Source organism: Chenopodium quinoa, unplaced genomic scaffold, assembly GCF_001683475.1.
Source record: "Chenopodium quinoa cultivar QQ74 unplaced genomic scaffold, ASM168347v1, whole genome shotgun sequence".
Lineage (NCBI taxonomy): Eukaryota > Viridiplantae > Streptophyta > Magnoliopsida > Caryophyllales > Amaranthaceae > Chenopodium > Chenopodium quinoa.
This window is the reverse complement of record NW_018745454.1, coordinates 1,674,491-1,693,044: the sequence shown is the minus strand read 5'-3', so window position 1 is coordinate 1,693,044 and position 18,554 is coordinate 1,674,491. Positions and strand designations below refer to the sequence as shown.

The 18,554-nt window shown below is 31.5% G+C and overlaps 2 protein-coding genes across 2 annotated transcripts; both read left to right on the top strand.

Annotated features, from left to right (window-relative positions):
- The first annotated feature begins 4,003 nt into the window (after window positions 1–4,003).
- Window positions 4,004–7,209, top strand: LOC110714173. The gene is made up of 3 exons (XM_021892650.1): window positions 4,004–4,795; window positions 6,388–6,523; window positions 6,623–7,209. The coding sequence occupies exons 1-3, from the start codon at window positions 4,127–4,129 to the stop codon at window positions 6,937–6,939; spliced, it is 1,122 nt and encodes a 373-aa protein (XP_021748342.1). The 5' UTR covers window positions 4,004–4,126; the 3' UTR covers window positions 6,940–7,209.
- A 7,704-nt stretch (window positions 7,210–14,913) lies between these two features.
- LOC110714261 (UDP-galactose/UDP-glucose transporter 4-like) lies at window positions 14,914–18,165 on the top strand. Its single transcript, XM_021892759.1, has 7 exons — window positions 14,914–15,289; window positions 15,750–15,778; window positions 16,004–16,205; window positions 16,755–16,997; window positions 17,102–17,203; window positions 17,307–17,414; window positions 17,596–18,165. Exons 1-7 carry the CDS (start codon window positions 15,158–15,160, stop codon window positions 17,845–17,847), a joined length of 1,068 nt encoding a protein of 355 aa, XP_021748451.1. The 5' UTR covers window positions 14,914–15,157; the 3' UTR covers window positions 17,848–18,165.
- The last annotated feature ends 389 nt before the right edge of the window (window positions 18,166–18,554 follow it).

Here is an 18,554-nt window from a genome sequence, read left to right as displayed (position 1 = left end):
TATCATATCATCATCTCCTCCGCCGTATGAACTATTTGGTCAGACTTGACTGACCCAAAAGTTTGTGACAGTAAATATATATTAAAAGACGCTTGTTGAACTGGATTATTGACATAATTTAACATTCCTATGGCAATTACATTTGTTAATTATTGATTATTTATGGAGTATAATGTGAGTGTGTAAGATTAATGTTTTATCAAGTAATCCCATAAACAAGAATTGCATGTGTTAATTGAAATTTGAAGTTAAAAATTAGCTAATTGATTCAATGTCATTTTGGAATATAAGGACTAAGGAGCATCTATTTTGTGGGGATGTAGATTTGGGGATAGATTGGGATAAAGAGTGAAAATAGGGTATATATAAAGAACGACTTGTTTGGTAAATGACTTTTCATTGGCTTTTTTTTATTGGCTTTTAGCTTTTGGTTTTTTATTTAGTCAAACATCCAAAATTTGTGTTTGATAAATGAGCCAGCTGAAAAGCTGGCTGTTAAGCCAAAATGAAAACACTACTTGGAGTAGCTTTTGGCTACCTAAGTTACTTATAGCAACCAACAGGCAATTTTACCAAATATGTTTTTAAACTAATAAAAAGTCAAATAGCCAACAAAAAAGCCAATACAAACCAGCCGACAGCTAACAGTCAATTGCCAAACAAGGCCAAAATAAGATCAATGCACATTTAATTGTAAGTGATAATTATATGCAATGAATAAATAATGAGTAGTTTACAAAAAATATACTTCCTCCGTTATTTTTCACTTGACCTGTTTTTTTATCACGTTTGTCGATGCACAACTTTAACCATTAATAACTTTATTTCTCTATAAGTAAAAATTATAAAAGTTCTAAAATGTGATAATACTTGTTGAGACGATTCCAACAATGAATATGTTTTTCCTTGTATATAATTCACAAAAAATGATCAAAGGAAGAACAATGAATAGTGTAAGTCAAAGCGAGTTAAGTAAAAAAGAACTGATGAAGTAGTAAGTATTTAGGGTCTGTTTTCTTACGTTGAAATTCAGTTCAGTTCAGTTCATGAGACACTTGAGAAGAAATCAACTAACATAAAACAAAGTGAGGTTTCTTCCTAGTAACGATTGACATAAGAGTAATTCACTTGAGTTATAATTAAAGTGAATTTTTTTAGTTTATCGTTCAATGTGGGACAACACATAATACTACACACTCGTACTTACCAATAGTCAATTAAGCGTGAGTACACACTCTCCCTTGGATAAACAGTTAAACACAAATAGATGACACGCCCAAATTGTTAAAATATGCGTTGATTCAATAAGAGCTTCGAACAACTATCACGATTTTCTATCTTTTGGCTTATTTTTTTACCTTTTTTCGTTTTATGGATTTGGAGGTAATGTATTGAATCCTTTGTTATATTTATCTTAGTTAGTTAATATGTAGTTGTTTGTATAGGACTCTCATCTCGCTGGTCCATGGACGTTGCTAACTCATCATTAGTGAACCACGTAAATAGGTTGGGATATCCAAATTACCCTTATACAATCAAAGTAAAAGCAACTACTTAAACAAACTTTACCCTCATCGATTATTTTGCCCTTTGGGATCGAAAACCCAAACAACTTAAAAACAAAGTAAAAGCCAGTAATCCCTATAGTTTTTGCAAACACAAGCAATTGTAAATATTATTCATTTCATGCAAAACAAGAAGTTTGAAAACATTAATGAAGTACTAAAGATAATACCGGTAATGTAATTGGTCTATTAATACAATCATGTACTAATTCAAATCACTGAAAGATTTGCAAATTGAAATGGAAACATAGATTGGAGTGTAACTCAAAACACCAGGAGATGCTTCCAATGCTTGAGCAAGCATGTTTTGCACGCATCCGCTGCACAAACTTCTATCCACACTAAGATTCTCTAGTTTGATTGATTACTCAATTTCAAAATATTGTAAACCATATCATCATCAAGGGAGTTTATAATTATAATATACTTGTATGTATGAATTATGATTATATTTTTCCTTTATATAACAAAATAAAATATACTTCCAGCATCTCACAAAAACGTGAAAATAAAATTGAACAATTGAAGGACGTATAAATACAAAGAGTTGATATTGGTGTTGAAAATGAAGTAAATTCACGTGAGCTTGTTAGTAATTTGTTTATGGCAAATTTTACTCACCTTCTCGTTTACATGAATCTACTCATCTCCATTTTAATCTTCGTATTTAAAACTCAACTAATAACAACAATACCACAACTAATTACGAACAAAGGGAATAACTACGTAATCAACTTACCTACAACATACTGATTACTAGGTAGGCCAGAGTCGCCGAAAAACTATTAATCTTTAATTGCTTCATAAGTAGAGGTGGACCAATTACATGTACATAGGTGGATAGGCGAACTATATTAAAATTAACTTAATTAACTCGTCATATTATCAGACAATATCTGAGCAGTAGTGATAACTGTTGCTAATCAAGGGGAAAGGCGTCAAACTCTCGAGTTAAGATAACGATATTCCCATACTTTGTAAAAAATCATAAAGTGAACCTCACCATTGACCTTAATAAACATACAATACTATCATATATTATAAAGTTAATTAAATATTAATTATGTTGTTTGGTTGGTACGTTGTTGTTACATTATACTCCGTCCATTAACGTATCCTATGACCAACTTGTAGTTTTTTTATCTTTACTTTTTTTTTTGTTTGTACAAAAATAAAATCTTAAATAGTAACATGTTTTTATAATTAATATATAAATGCCAATAATAATATGGACAAAGTTTGTTTGTAGTTCTAAAAAAAACAAAAGTAAATACTTAATTACAAGCTTCCAATACTAAGAAGCATCCACGGTTCTACTCCCCCATATCATTCCCACGTACACACTTCTTTGGCATCCATGTCTTTTTCACATTTTAATTTTCAAATCAATATTGTATACAATCGTAGCTTTGTTCGTTGTAACTTAATTTTATACATTTGTAAGTATCCTAAAAGTTTTAATTACATTACATATGTACTAAATGGAACTAATATTGGAAAAGTACAAGATTTTTATTTTTGGCGATAATGAAAATATAAGCTTTATGACATTTTTTTTTTCAAAAGCAATGAGTGATGAGGAAATTCCCACTCACTCCCAACAAACCTCTTATGAGATTTGATCCCATAACCTTTAATTCATGAGGTTAAATTATTATCACTCATCAAAATTTCAAAAGAAAATTAATTTTTTTTTTTTTTTTCGTATGCCTCAAAATTAAGGTAACATATAATACAACAAAGTAGTATTAATTGTGACAAACCGTCTTGAATATTAAATTAGGACAAAGAATCTTTTACTTGTAGCTATTGTGCAACAATTACTATACCTCACATTATGAATAACTCAAGTGCAAATTTGTTTCCTTCAACTATATTATTGTCTATATATATGAGCGTCCAAAGAAAGGTTCAAAATTTCAAATTAATGTCTCTAGTCAATCACAAATTATCAACCCCAATCAATAATTTTATAAATAGTGGGAGCAATGTCCGATTAAGACACAATTTTATAAAAAGTTTAATTAAATTAAATAGATTAAAAATTATCAACTTAGTCGATGATGACTTGATGAAACAATTATGGTCCTCCACCACTATAATAATTAATCATGATCAAGTTTTATAAAACATGATTGTCATTTTCCTAGGTAATTATATATGTAAGTGATTAAGCTAATTAACAAGATACTTATCACATCCACTTAATTAGTAAATTCTTTGAACAAACACCACACGTGGCCTTGTTCATGTTAAATTCCAAAGGTACATTTCCTTCACCTACCAAAATGTCATTTCCTAATCATCTTTTTCCATGTTAATCACTTAATTAGCATCTTCTTACCTATTTCACTAAATTACATGCTTCATTTCATTTTTTTTTATTCATTAAAACCCAAATAATTAACAATTAATTTTTTTTTTAAAAAAAAAGAAAAAGAAAAAGAAAGTACCTCCCTCTTTCTTTTTTCTCTCTCCTCTATACATACCCTTCATTTCCCTCTCTTTTTTTTCCTACACTTATCCTTAACTTACTCTTACATTATCTCCTCCCAAAAAAAATGGCAACAAAAAATGGAAGAATGCTCAAAGATTTCTTACAAGATTGTAATAGTAATAGTAATAGTAATAATCAACCCGTGTTATCGGCGGAGGTGCCTAGTACCCTTCCTAGGAGCCGGAGTCGATCACGAGCAGCGTTAACCTCATTCCAGAAGCTTCTTACGGCGGTTAAGAGCTTCCACAACAACACATCATTCGCAACGCCGTCAACGTTGCAAAGGAGTGTTTCTAAGAGGTTGTTAGAAAGGTTGCGTAACAAGAAGCCAGCAAAGAGATCGGATACTAGATTATCCGGTGAGGTAAGGAGTAGTAAGATAATGGTGGTCACGGTTCGAGTCAAAGATATCCTACGGTGGAAATCGTTTCGAGTCGTCGAGGAAGAGGAGGTGGAATCCCATCATTATCAGCCGTTGGATGATAATGATGTGGGGCCCGCCAATGACGCGCCCACGAATAATAATAGTAATAATAATAGTGATAGTAGTGGTAGTAATAGTAATGATGGATCGGAAATGAGTTGGGGTGAAAGTGAATTTACCGTGGCGGAGATGGTGGTGGAAGAGGAGGAGTTACCGTGTTGTATGGGTGATTCCGGTGATGAAGAGGGTAAAAATTGGGACGACGTTGGTGTTGATGGTGCATCGGATTCTGAAGTGGGGTCCAAAGAGGTAACGACTTCTATTCACTTTTTTTTTTTTTTTGGCTTTCGTTTTTTTTAGAGGATACGGTTGAAAAATTGACATATTTGGAGGGTGTCCACTTTTTAATTATGTGCACATGGTATGCTACTTTTGATTTTTGCCAAAGTTTTATGGTTGGTACTTGTTACAAATTATAATGTGGCTAATTATAAAAGTAGATTTTTTTATTTTAATTAATGATAATTAGAAAATATTAGGTATAATTGCATTGATGTATTTTTGAAATGCTATTTATTTTGTCTTTGATGATTAAAATTTATAAGTTCGACACTAAATTGCAAACAAGTATTATAAAAGTAGATTTTTTTTAATTAATGATAATTAGAAAATATTAGGTGTAATTGCATTGATGTATTTTTGAAATGCTATTTATTTTGTCTTTGATGATTAAAATTTATAAGTTTGTCACTAAATTGCAAAGAAGTAATATAAATCACACATTTTAGCAGGGAGGAGGAGATTTGAACCAGCTAATTATTGTTTGTTACTAGTTAGATAAGCCAAGATAACTCATTGACAACAATTATAATTTACGTATTTAATTTTGTGCACTTTTTGCTCCCCAAAACTTTTGTGGTTCATAAATATTGTACAATATGTCCAATTATACTCATGCAACTGCGGTCCATGAAACAAAGGTCTTTTTGTATTTTTGTTTTTTTTTTTTAATTAATTAGATGATGAAACTAACTTGACTAATAATTAATAAATTGCACTTGAAATTTAATGACATTATGATAATAAGAATTGAATTTGACTCGGTATACCCCAAAATTAAACATGATGTTAAAACATAAACTACTGTCTTACAACTTAAAAACGACTTCATCATATTTTGATTAAAACCAACATTACTCACCACTTGAATGCGACCTAAAATAACCCGTATCGATTAGATGTAATAGAGAAGGCGACGTTAACCCGACTTAAAATTGGGAAGCATAAGGAGTGCAAGTGTCTGGTGGTTGAGGGTAAGGGGTGCCATTGAAAGTAACATGACAATAAGTCAAGCAAGCAGTACATGTTTGGAATTGAGCTTAAAAACTATCATGGGTCACCCTTTGTCCTTTTGTTTTGGATTAGCGCGTTGCTTAGTTGACCTGCTTGCATTATCTTGCTGGTTCAACATAATATACAGTTGTTGAGATTATATCTATCTTACTGTTTCAGACATTTTTGTAGGAATTTTATATTACATCCGATCCTTCCTTTAGCAAAGTAACATGCTACATATCTTGTAGTCCATCCCTAACTATACAATGATTCATAAATTAATTTTGTAGGACATACGAGTAATTAACTGCGGTTTTGGATTTCGCTAGATATAACATGTTAGTTATAATTATAATGACGTGTGATTTTGTTATAAATTCTAAACGTTGTACAGATATTTTGATGATGACTTTATCTGTTGCTTATCTATAATAATACTTATCTACTCGGGTCAAATCAGAACTTGGTAGTTTAATTGTGTCTTCGGATTAGCCACTTAGGTTGCTTTATCTATTATTATGGAGTATGTTGTAACATAAAATGTTGCAATCTTTATGTCATTACAGGATAAACATAACATAGGAAGTGAAGAAGGAACAGAGCAACAAAGTCCAATTTCAGTTCTTAACTCTCCATTTAGAGATGAAGTCTCAGAAGAAGAGTTACCTTTATCTTTTGACCAAAAAATGGCTAATATGGAAAGTAAGCACTTTTCTAATAAACTCTTATTAACATGTCTTCCTAGTTATAAAATCGTTACCATTAGCCTAATCGCGAAAATTTATTCATGGATGAATGTAGGAACGAAGCAAAGACTTCTTCAAAGCATCCAATGGTTCGAGGACTTGGCTGGTGTCCATGATGACGGCGAAACAGATTCAGAAGAAGAAGAAGAGCAACCGGTCGAGGTTAAGAGTAAAGCTAACTCGAGTAGGGGATTTTGTTGGTTTAAACGAGGAAGTGAAAGTTTAATGGAGAAAAAAGAGTGCATGAGAAAGCTAGGAGAATGGAACAAGTTTGAGGAGGAAAAAACAGAATTAGGAGTTGAATTGGAAGATGAGGTGTTAAGTGATTTGTTGGATGAGGTTTTGAATGATTTTTGTGGATCCAATGAGTAAATTCAAGAAAAAGAAATATATATTGTGATGAATTTAATTTGACTATTACGAATTTACGAGTGTCAGCGGATTAGTTTGTTACATGTACATACATAAGAGGGAAGAAGAAGAAAATGAGATGAAGAAAGTGTAATAAAGAGTATGCTATGTATGCACCATTGCTTAGTTTAGTAATATGCATATAGCTAGGACTTTTGTATGAATATGATGCTAATATCTAATATATATGGGCTTTTTTTGAGTGGATATATATACCAATTTCTTTCATTATGTACTATGTTAAATGAAGAGCAGCACTTGGCAACCAAGTTATTGAACACAACAACAACAAAAATATGATCGGGTAGAAAAAATTTGAATTTTGGATTAAAGTTAGTTCAGACAAATAAAATTCGATTCAAGTCAAAATCAAAACATTTAAATTCGAATAATGAATTACCTTGATCAAACTATTTCAAATAGGGTTACTCTAACTAGAGCCGATCAACAGCGACCCGAGTAGTTCAATATCCGGTTTGGGCAGATTTATTGGTCTCAATTTTCAAGCACAACCCAAATTTTAAAAACCTATAGTTAAATTTAACTCAACTTAAAAAGAAAAGCCAGCTATTTAGAACTGAATAACAAAACATAGATGAAAACAGGTTATTTAGAGGTTGAATGGGTAGCCTGACCCAGAATGTGCCATTTTTAGCCAAGACTTGGCCCAGACCATGATCAGGTGTATTCTAACAGGCCCATTGTTTATTAATTGAGATTTTTTTTTTTTTAATGAAGGAATATTAATTGATATTAGTGTATGAAGCCTAATAATCTTTATTAAAGCTTGCTCTATGATTGGGTAAAAATAATAAATCAAATGAGACTACCCTTTCATTTTTTTTTGTAGCATAATACATGTGACTAGGGCTGTGCAAAAATCGGTCCAGACCGTAATTTGGACCTGAACCTGACTGGACCTGGATTAGCCCAGACCGGACATGTTGATTCCGAGCCGGTCTTCGGTCCAAGAAAATTGTGGATTCCGGGTTTCAGGTCCGATCCGGTCTAGACCCGGAAAAATCAGGTCTGGACCTGAAACCCGGATTTTGATAATAATTGGGGGAATTTTCTATTAGTCACTGACTTACCCATTTCCCTACCCTAACAATTTCAAACTCAAAAAACTTCTCTTCTAGTCTCCACTCTCCAGCACAGTCACCCTCACACATACTCCATTTTTTCCCACGAGTTTGAACATTATCGATTTACCATCTGCGCCGCTTCTTCTTCATCGGGACTCTCAAAGTTGAGTTAAAGCCATGTCTCGAATCTTTGCTTTTCGAACCTCCTTGTTCGACTTCTACTATGTTCAATTACTTACTATAAATGGATAATTTCATTATTAAGGTTTGAATTATCTTCGCTTGCTGCCAAGACTTCAGTTGGTAAAGTATCAAATAGTTATCATCTTTGTAATAAAATATAGTAGATCTAAGAATATAATTATATAATAAGCTTGCTTTTCTACAAAATGCATAAAGATTAGCACCTGGCCTTATTTATATGTTTTTATTTTGACAGGTTTAATTTATATGATTAGGCATTTAGGCACTAATAGTTGGTTTTATTTTATATTGTACCGATTTTTTACTTAATAAGTGTGTAAAGTGTAATTGGCGTTGTAGTTTTTAGCTTAATAAGCCTTCTTAATAGGCTTTTGTGTAATTATATGTTTTTATTTTTGAAGGGTAAAAACAACGAAATTTCTGAAACAGGTCTAAAACCGGACCGGACCTGAATTTTCAGGTCCAGACCTGATTTTTACAGGTCCAGACCTGATTTTTACAGGACCGGTCCTCGGTCCCCAAAATGTCCAAATACCGGTCTTTAGGTCCAAGGGGTCCCGGTCCGGTTCTGGACCTGTGCACAGCCCTACATGTGACAGATTCTTTTCTGCTTAAAAATTTCATGTTAATTATAATGCTCCCCTTTTCTTTTTGGTTACACAAGGTCTTTATTTCCCTTCTAATTAAAATCCTCAAAATATATAACTATGTTACTTTGCCATATATTACGAAAAATGTCATCGTATATGCACTAATTATACTACATATACTCCGTAAAAGTGATATAACTATGTGAGTATTGTTTGATATAAAGCTCGTATAAATGTCCAAATCTAGCTATCATAGTATACGCGGAAAATTATTATAGTTGGGCAAGTCAAGGAGAGGGATTAATCTCTCTTTTCTACTCGTATCCAAAAAGATAAAAATACACATATGTTCACCTTATTTCCACTTATTTTAGGGTTAATAAGTTCAGATAAGTTCGAATAAGAATTAATAAGTTCAGATAAGATAAGTTCAAGAAAAATAAGTTCAGATAAGTTGTGATAAAGATTAATTAGGGTTACCCAAGTTTAAACTATAACTAAAATAAGTTCTAATAAGGGATAATAAGTTCGGATACGTTTAGATAAGATTAGATAAGTTCAGATTAATCAGGCCCATCGTTTAGATAAGTTCAGATAAGTAAAAATCAGGTTAATAGAACCACCACAAACCTCATTGCTCATCATTTTCTTACGCATTGGCGTATTGCCTATTAGTCAAGGGAAATAATAATGAACAGCGAGTTATTATTGCAAATCAACTTCCGCTAAAGCATACGATACAAACATGTTTAGTTCGAGTACTGTTTAAACTATCTGATCTTGCTGCTTATTAGAATATCTCGTTTACCGTCAAACATTAGAGACTAGAGAGAGTAACCGAACAAAAAATACTTGATAAAATGTTGCATGAAGTTAATATTCCTAGCTAGTCAACAAATTATAGATGATCCGTAAAATGTGGAATGGTACGTACTTGTTAATTTAATATTATTACATATTTACATGTATAATATACCAACTAAAGCTGCTTAATTACTACGGAGTATTGTTGTATATTTAGATTTTTGATGCTTAATTTGTCTCCATTCTCAATGAACAACTATCCTTTATATATAAACAAGTTCAATTAGATTGGTTTGGCAAGTGGATTAAGCTCATTGAGAATAAAATAAACTAGTACAAGTATTTCAATTAGGCCTATAGGAAATTTACGGCGCTTCATTGACCATCTAGCAACATGACAAACAAATTGAGCCGATTTCAATTATATTCTAAAGATAATAATAAGAGCTATAATAAACATAAAAAATATGGGACGACCTTGTTGCCTGTTGGATATTCAACTTAATAGTTTTATATTATTTGCAGTATAAATTTTATTTTGTAGGTAAGAAAAAAGGGTAAAAGGATAAGAAAATCTCCATTTCTAAAGTGTCTAAGATAATAGTTATCAATCCTATAAGTTAAAGATAGTGAAAACGGAGTACTCCGTATAATTCTTAGTAGCTCACTGTACTTAGTGGGGGACGGAGATGGATCAAGAAATGTGGAATGGCTAGAGTGAACATTAATAATTGGTACGTATCTTCAACTCCATCCTACGGGGTACTAATTATCCTAGTGGGATCACATTGAAAAAGTTATTTATGCAATCATGCTATTCTATTTTTAGGCATAAACATTTTGTATTAAAATTTCCAAAATTCCAATTTTAGAATTTTTATTCTACTCATATAATGGGCCGCATTGAAGTTAATATAGGTAGCCTTTCCATCCCCAATCATCAAATGCCTTCTCTTTCTTAGCAGAATGATTCAGTAAAGCATAATAAAGGGGTAAAATATGGGTTCAAACTTTATAACTCAAAAACAATGCTTGTGACGCAAATGTAGATAGAAATATAGAATACTACGGAGTATTTCTTAAACGTATTTGGTTGAAAATGTACATTTAATTTGTAAGATACAAATGAAGCACTTTTTTGGGAGCACGCTCATTAATGACTAATGAGTTTACTATAAACTTTGGAACTTTCTAGTCCAATCTGATCCAAACATGTGAAAAATAACGCAAGTGATCCAATTTAGTCAAATTAGTTCGGATTAGAATTTCCTAATTCTTCGATTTGGATTGAACTAGAGTGACAAGCCTCCTTGGCTTAAACTTGTACAACATGGGCTTTTGAAACTTGTGTTTGGAATATTCTAACACAATTATATTGTAGTAGGATGAAGAAAGCAATATAATAGAAGTACAAGTACATTAAGCACTTGTTCTCTTCAGATTATTTTCAGTTCAATTCACTTCAGTTCTTAATTTTTTCTCTCATAAAATATTCAGTTCAGTTCAGCTAATCAGAACAGACCCTAGCTAACATTGTAGTATGCAGAAGAGTTAATATTGATGATATGAAGTAACTCCGCCCATTTCCCATGCATGCAAGATTAACTGATAAAATTGGCAGGATAATCAGTCCACATTCCACAAGACAAGGTGCATCACGTATATTAATTTATCTGATTGTATCATACTATAAATAAACAAATACTCTTATAATAATGGTAACTTATATTTTGTAGGAAATTAAAGTTACATATTTTGGTGTATAATTGCCACCTTTAATATTGAGGTTGATGGTATGAAGTACGCGTGTCTTTTGGTGATTTAAGGTAGTTTGGATTTTAATTACAGTAACTTACTGCTAACTTTAATGCAATATATTGCACATTGTATGATTGTATCGCATTTTCTTGTGGAATTTTTGGACTTACTACCATTACTAGCCACGAGAAATAAGGCAGTGCTCAATTCAATACTCTACTTGTTGGCAATTAAATTTATACTCACTTCAATACAACTTCTTTTGTTTTCTTGTCATTTTAAAACCTCATATATGTTTGGATCTAAGAACACATATATGTGTAGTTTTTGTGGCTGGTCAAAATTAACAAGGGTTGTTTGATGGTGTATTGCTCGATAATGAGGGACATTATTCACCGATTAATTATAAGTACATCTGACTACTTGAGTTTGTCAAGGTGGTATGTATATGACACACTCGCTCATATATATATGTATATATTGGTAATTGTAGCATGTAACTCACATTACGCATGCATGTAGACTCAGATCGATGTATAATAGATATTCAAATCATCAATTATCAAAGAACTAGGTGCATCAAGAAAATGCTGACTTCTCTAGATATTAATTATTTTATCCTCTATTTTCCTTTTAAAGTGAATTGTTTCTACTTGTTTTACTACCAACTAATGTTATAAAGTAACATAATATACGTAGTACAAAACTTTTACTTGAGTTTGGCTTGTGGAATTTGCATACCTCCCATAATCAATACATTTAATTGTTGTGGTCCTTAATCTATCAATTCTAATACAATAGGTAGGAGCACGTACTACTTCATAAACAAGCTAGCAATCTTAGCATCATTACCTTTACATTCAAAAGGTAGGTTGCTTGAGTTCTTGAGTATAATTAGAAAAGGTTGAGTATGTTGTATTATGTAAATATATTGGGTGATTTCTCTCAATAAAATTAGCCTTTTTCGAATCAGTTCTCTTCATCACAAGACAATAAATAATTGTAATTTAGTTCTCTACTATAAAATATTTAGTCTGAATTTTATATTTTTGGCACAAAATAGTTTTTTCTTCACAGTTTATTCAAATTAACACAAATTGCTGAGTTTTAATAATAAAATTTTGTACGTTTGGTCAATAACAACTCATTGCATTAATCTAGTCAATAAGAAATGGATCACTATGGTAAATTGGTAATCATGAATTGCATATCATATACTTCTCAATTATCGTATATATATCACTGATTCAATTGTTTTAAACCCTTTTATTTTATTTACAGTTTGAACTTTAAAGAGTTACAATGGACAATGACGACCTAAAGATATAAATAATATTATATCGAAAACTTTACAAATTAAGCAAATGACCGGGTATCCACAAACGCACGCCATCTAAAATTAGAGGTTAGATTTCCAATTAATTAAATACGGTTATATCCTGGATGTACAACAAAAAAAATAAACGAGAAAGATACTTTGCTTTCTGTTGTACTAACTAAAAAGAAAGTGCTGTAATTTGTTATAGTATCTACACTTTATATATAATCTACTAAAGCTAAGGATATAACAAGTGTCTTTAGTAGTAAGACAGTTCAATTTTTAAAGAACTTTACAAAAGGGTTTCTTCTACTCATCAACTTTGTAAGTCAGATTAATTAATTAATTAACTAATTAATTTAAACTATTTCTACAAATGAAAATCAGTTTCTTCTTCCTCTAGGAGCTTATCAGCTTGTCCCATTTGATGAATTCAATTTATGGCAACTGCTAGAAAATTTATAGACTTGTTGGTTTGAGCCGTTTATCACAGTAGTCAAATGTAGTGGGGACCTTTATTTATTTTTAAACCTCTTTGTAATTGTAAAATGTAATTTTTTATGTAAAATCTTAATTAATTCATTTGTTATATTTTTTTGACATATTGAGTACTACCTCCGGTTCGTATTATATGCGACTTTGATGGATTATTTGTGAGATATAAAAAATTCCAAAATTGCATATAATACGAACTGGAGATAGTATTTAAATTGAGAATCAGAGCTTCCAACAAAGGACAAGTATTTTGTATTATAGCCTTTATTTAAATTCATCAATAACTATATACATTATTCCAAGGTCGTGTGGAATTTAGTTGAAAGGTCAAATTTTCAATCATCTCTATTAACCGATTCTTGTACACCACATAATCATCATGTATGGAGTAATATAACATGTTTACAATATGTTGCTTTGTGCTAACTAAGCTAAATATAAAAACAAAAAGAAAAAAAAAATTAGTATACTATGAAGTAGACTAGTCAGTATACAACGTTACAAAAACTATCTTTTTCAGAATTTTGTACCATCTTAAAATTTGCAACTTGTCACATAAAAATTTGGATTATTGTTCATAGAATGCTTAAATTTGTAGTTTTATTAGCTTGATTCCTTCATATAGCCGTCAACCCTAACCCCTTTATTTCTCTCAATTACTCCTATTAGCATGAGGTGAATGAAAAAGAGAAAGAAACTAGGAGAGGAGTTGAATTTCACAAGCTTTTAATTGACCTAATGACAATTTAGAAAGAGATACTAGAATGTGAACCTCCTTATTCTCTCCTTCATAACGTTTTAAATCATCTTTTTGACGGATTAACCATCAAATTAAAGTGTACCTAATATCTAGCAATAGTATAATACCTTAGTTATAACACCTGCAAGGTTAAAGGGATAGCATGAATTGACCAAGCTTTGACTATATGTGTGATTTTAAGATTTTGGTAATTGTGTGATTTTTCAAACATTAGTTTTGGACTTTGTATCATGTTTATTAATTTGAATTGGGATTAAGGTTATTTGGCAGTAAGTAAACAATTAAAAGACAATATCTTGAAAATACAGTGAAGACTGAAGCGAACCAATCCTTGGCCATCACTCATGAACTTAATTCATTTATACTTGTTAATTTGTTATAGACATGTGGATTGAGCTTAGAAAACCCTTATCTTCTTTAACAAACTTAACTTATATTAAGAATTTGAATTTTTGTTTCACAATATTATAGCTTATTTTGCTAATAAATCTAAAATTATCATTCCTAAAACCAGCAAAAAATAAATAAAAAAGGAAAATAAGCTACCAGTATAATTTTTTTGTAAGTACTCCGTAGTTATTTTCAATCCTTCTTTTTCTAGCTTATTATTGTATACAACCTTAACATCGTTAAATGATGCACTTATCATTTTCATGAATTAGAGTTATAGAAAATTAAAAACAAATACATACAATATAAATGTGATATATATATATATAAAATTAATGTGAATATAATAAGCTACCTAATTCTTAACATACACAAACTTAAAAAATCTAGCTAATAAATAAAATAACTATAATCTCCAATTTAATAGAAGTCCAATTAAAATTCCAATTTTACCCCTTTCCACTCCCCAATTTTCATTGTTGACCATCTCCTCAAAAAAGGAATATTTAATAACTTGTTAACTAGTAACCTCCTCCTTATATAATAAACACACTCTCTCCAAAACAGAGAAGAAAACCCCATGTCACAAAACAGGGGAAGAAATTCATATTTCATCTCTTTTTTCTCCAATTCCTCTCCTCTAATAGTGTTTGTCTAATATTGAAATTTAAAAATAATAAAATCCAGTTCTAATAATTTCATCCCAATTTATATTTTTCTTTCTAAACCAAAATTTGATTTATTTTTCGATTTTTAATTTCTGGGTTTTTGCTCGATGAAGAACAACAACGAAGAACAAGCTAGGTCTTTGTTTGGAATCAGCTTAACAAGTAGGCCTAAATGGCATCAATTCCTGATTTGCTCTTCTGGGTTTTTCTTCGGTTACCTCATCAATGGCATCTGCGAGGTTAATCATTATCTTCTTCTTCGCACATTTTTTTTTTCTTCTCTTTTCTATTTTTTTTTTCTTGCTTGGGTTTCTTGCGAAAATCAAGAAAATTCACTTTCTGTTGTGAAATTCGTAAAAAAAAAAAAAATTATGGGTTTGTTACGCTTGTTTTATGTGTTTCTGGGTTTCATCAATTATTTCTGTCACTTTTTTTTAGTTTGTTTTTGGCTGTATCTGTACTGTGATTAATTATTTTTTTTAAAAAAAAAAATCATATTTGAGAAAATGTATCTGTAATTTATCACAGCTTAAATCAGTACATTTTCTAAGAACTTTTTACTGTATTTTTTTTTACCCTTGTCCTGTATTTTCATTGGTATACATTCTCATGCATGCTCCTTTTTTTTTCGTCATATTTTTCTAGTTCAATTTCTCAAATTTTACCCCTTTTTCTGTGTTTTTTTTTTGTTGATTTCAGGAATATGTATACAACAGACTTAAATTTAGGTGAGTTTTTTCTATCTAATAATCTAATGTAGTTGCATTTGGGATTTTCTTGAGTAAAAAATTAATGATATCTTAATTGATTACAACAATAATTTAATGAATCAGGGTGATTTTTTGGGTCAATATTATTTGGGATATTATAGGGTAATTAGGAAAAAAAAATGGAATTTGGTGGATGATTTTCTAATTAATTAATAAGCTAATTAATGGTGAAATTGGTTGCAGCTATGGTTGGTACTTCACATTTATTCAGGGGTTTGTTTACTTAGCATTAATCTACATGAATGGGTTTACAACTAAACAAATGGTGAATCCATGGAAGACTTATGTCAAGCTTTCAGCAGTTTTAATGGGTTCTCATGGACTTACTAAAGGATCCTTGGCTTTTCTTAATTACCCTGCTCAAATTATGTTCAAGTCAACTAAGGTACACACTAATTACTTGTTAATTACTTCATATGAATCATATTTTATTCAAAGTTGCACCATTTTTTCTGCTAATCTTTATACCCTATTGTTTCTCAATCAGTGTCAGTGTTAGTTTCGTCGTTTTGTTTATGAATTTGAGCTTGTTTATGTTAATTGGTGAACTAGTTGAATGTCTATTAGTGGCATTTTTATTACTTAATCAATGTGGTTACTTGTATTCTATATATGTTTTAGGTGCAACTTTTGACTTGGAAGATTGTGTCACTTGATTTCCTTACCCCCTTCATGGATACTAATATTGCTAATAACCCAAATTAATCCTTGTAGATCAAGGTGCTTGTGTTTCTTAGTATTGTATTCAATTTGTCCGAAATTAGCTGTAAGCTGTTACATTCTAAGTCCTTTTGGAAAAATTAAACCAACGATGTGACACCTTGTTAAATCGTACTCGTACATGTGACTATCAATATCGAGCAAAGAGCCAAAGAAAGTACTTTTTGTAACATTATGTTAATAAAGGACATTTCGTTGATTGTGGCATAAACAGGTTTTACCGGTTATGATAATGGGTGCATTCATTCCGGGTTTAAGAAGGAAGTACCCTCCATCTGAGTATTTATCAGCATTGCTTTTGGTGGTGGGTTTGATACTTTTCACTTTAGCAGATGCTCAAACATCTCCAAATTTTAGTATGATTGGTGTTATGATGATTAGTGGTGCTCTTATTATGGACTCCTTCCTCGGAAACGTGCAAGAAGCGATCTTCACCATGAATCCTGAAACCACTCAGGTGCTGTTTACACCATCCTAGACAATTCATTTCATAAGGAAAATGTGATCCAAATTCCAGATTAAACGATTGCTTAACCATCTTTTTGACCTCTATGGTAACAGATGGAGATGTTATTCTGCTCAACAGTTGTTGGTTTGCCCATGTTGATTCCACCTATGGTTCTGACAGGAGAGTTGTTTAGAGCATGGACTTCATGTTCTCAGGTGAATCACCTGCTTTGACAACCGAACTAGCCAGCCTTATCGCAAAACCTTGTTCTTGTTTGTCTGATTTGCTTGACACGTTTCTCTCACGTTCCTTATGCAGCATCCCTATGTGTATGCTGTGTTGATTTTTGAAGCCATGGCTACCTTTATTGGTCAAGTTTCTGTCTTATCTCTCATTGCTTTGTTTGGTGCTGCTACTACAGCTATGGTATGTATAACAGTATATGCTCATTTCCTTGGCTTTTTTCTGCTTTTAACTCGTTGTCATCTTTTGTTAAGGAATATTATGCATTGAACCATTTTCCAACAACAAACCTAACGCTTCATATAACGTATTTTAGTATAATCTCGTATCATAGTAAAAATGAAATTCTTTGATTGAAACTCAGGTGACCACAGCAAGAAAGGCAGTGACATTGCTGCTATCTTACTTGCTCTTCACAAAGCCTTTAACTGAGCAGCACGGAACAGGACTGTTGTTGATTACCATGGGAATCGTAATAAAGCTTTTGCCAGATAACAAACCCCAGAATAGAGTCCCAAAACCAACCGAAGTCAGCAAGGTGGAAAGACTATCCACAGAAGAGGAGATGAACCGATTGATCAACGAAGATGACCAAGAAAGAAGGCAGGTGGTTTGAGAGTAAATACCGCGTCTAGCACAACATTTTTAATGAGTTCGTCTGTTGTAGATTGATAGGATCCCTCCAAAAATTTAGTGAGCAATAGTTTAATTGGGTTGGTGATGCTGTGATAGCAAGTCTATAGAGATGTATTTGATTATATTCCCCCCTTTGAATGTGTTACATATATATCAGGTGAATATATATTAACATTGGTGATTTCAGCAGAAGATAATAGCTAGTACAGGTTAATTAAGGATTCTAGTCGTTCGTATCTGTAATCGTTAAAATTTCATTTTTATTAACATAGTCCGAAATTCATAATCGTTCATCGAATCATTGTTGATCCTACCTAGATGAAGAAGACTATAGTAAAATACGAGTATTAACTTTAACGTTGCTTCTTGCTTGATATAAAAGTTCCTAAAGTTTCTCCCACTAATCTTAATTATACAAAGTAATTAATTTGGGGAGTATAAATATTAATGTAATTTGACTAGGATCATTTCCCAAAATAATGTAAGATAAATATACGTATCCATGGAAATGGGATGGATTGTACTATCACTCTTGATTCTATTTAAGGGTATTTAGGTATTTTGGCGAATTTGGGGATGAATAAGGGACAATTTTGAGTATTTTTGGGGTCGTGATATGTAAAAATTTAATTATGTGCATCTATGAATGCCGAATTGCCAAGTAAACAAGATCCGAAGAAGTTGGAT

Excerpts from the sequence above, each read along its gene's own strand:
- LOC110714173 (XM_021892650.1), top strand. The coding sequence starts at position 4,127 with ATGGCAACAAAAAATGGAAGAATGCTCAAAGATTTCTTACAAGATTGT. Across the intron at positions 4,796-6,387 it reads CTGAAGTGGGGTCCAAAGAG|GATAAACATAACATAGGAAG; the intron begins GTAACGACTTCT and ends ATGTCATTACAG. Across the intron at positions 6,524-6,622 it reads AAAAATGGCTAATATGGAAA|GAACGAAGCAAAGACTTCTT; the intron begins GTAAGCACTTTT and ends GGATGAATGTAG.
- LOC110714261 (XM_021892759.1), top strand. The coding sequence starts at position 15,158 with ATGAAGAACAACAACGAAGAACAAGCTAGGTCTTTGTTTGGAATCAGC. Across the intron at positions 15,779-16,003 it reads TACAACAGACTTAAATTTAG|CTATGGTTGGTACTTCACAT; the intron begins GTGAGTTTTTTC and ends AATTGGTTGCAG. Across the intron at positions 17,415-17,595 it reads GTGCTGCTACTACAGCTATG|GTGACCACAGCAAGAAAGGC; the intron begins GTATGTATAACA and ends ATTGAAACTCAG.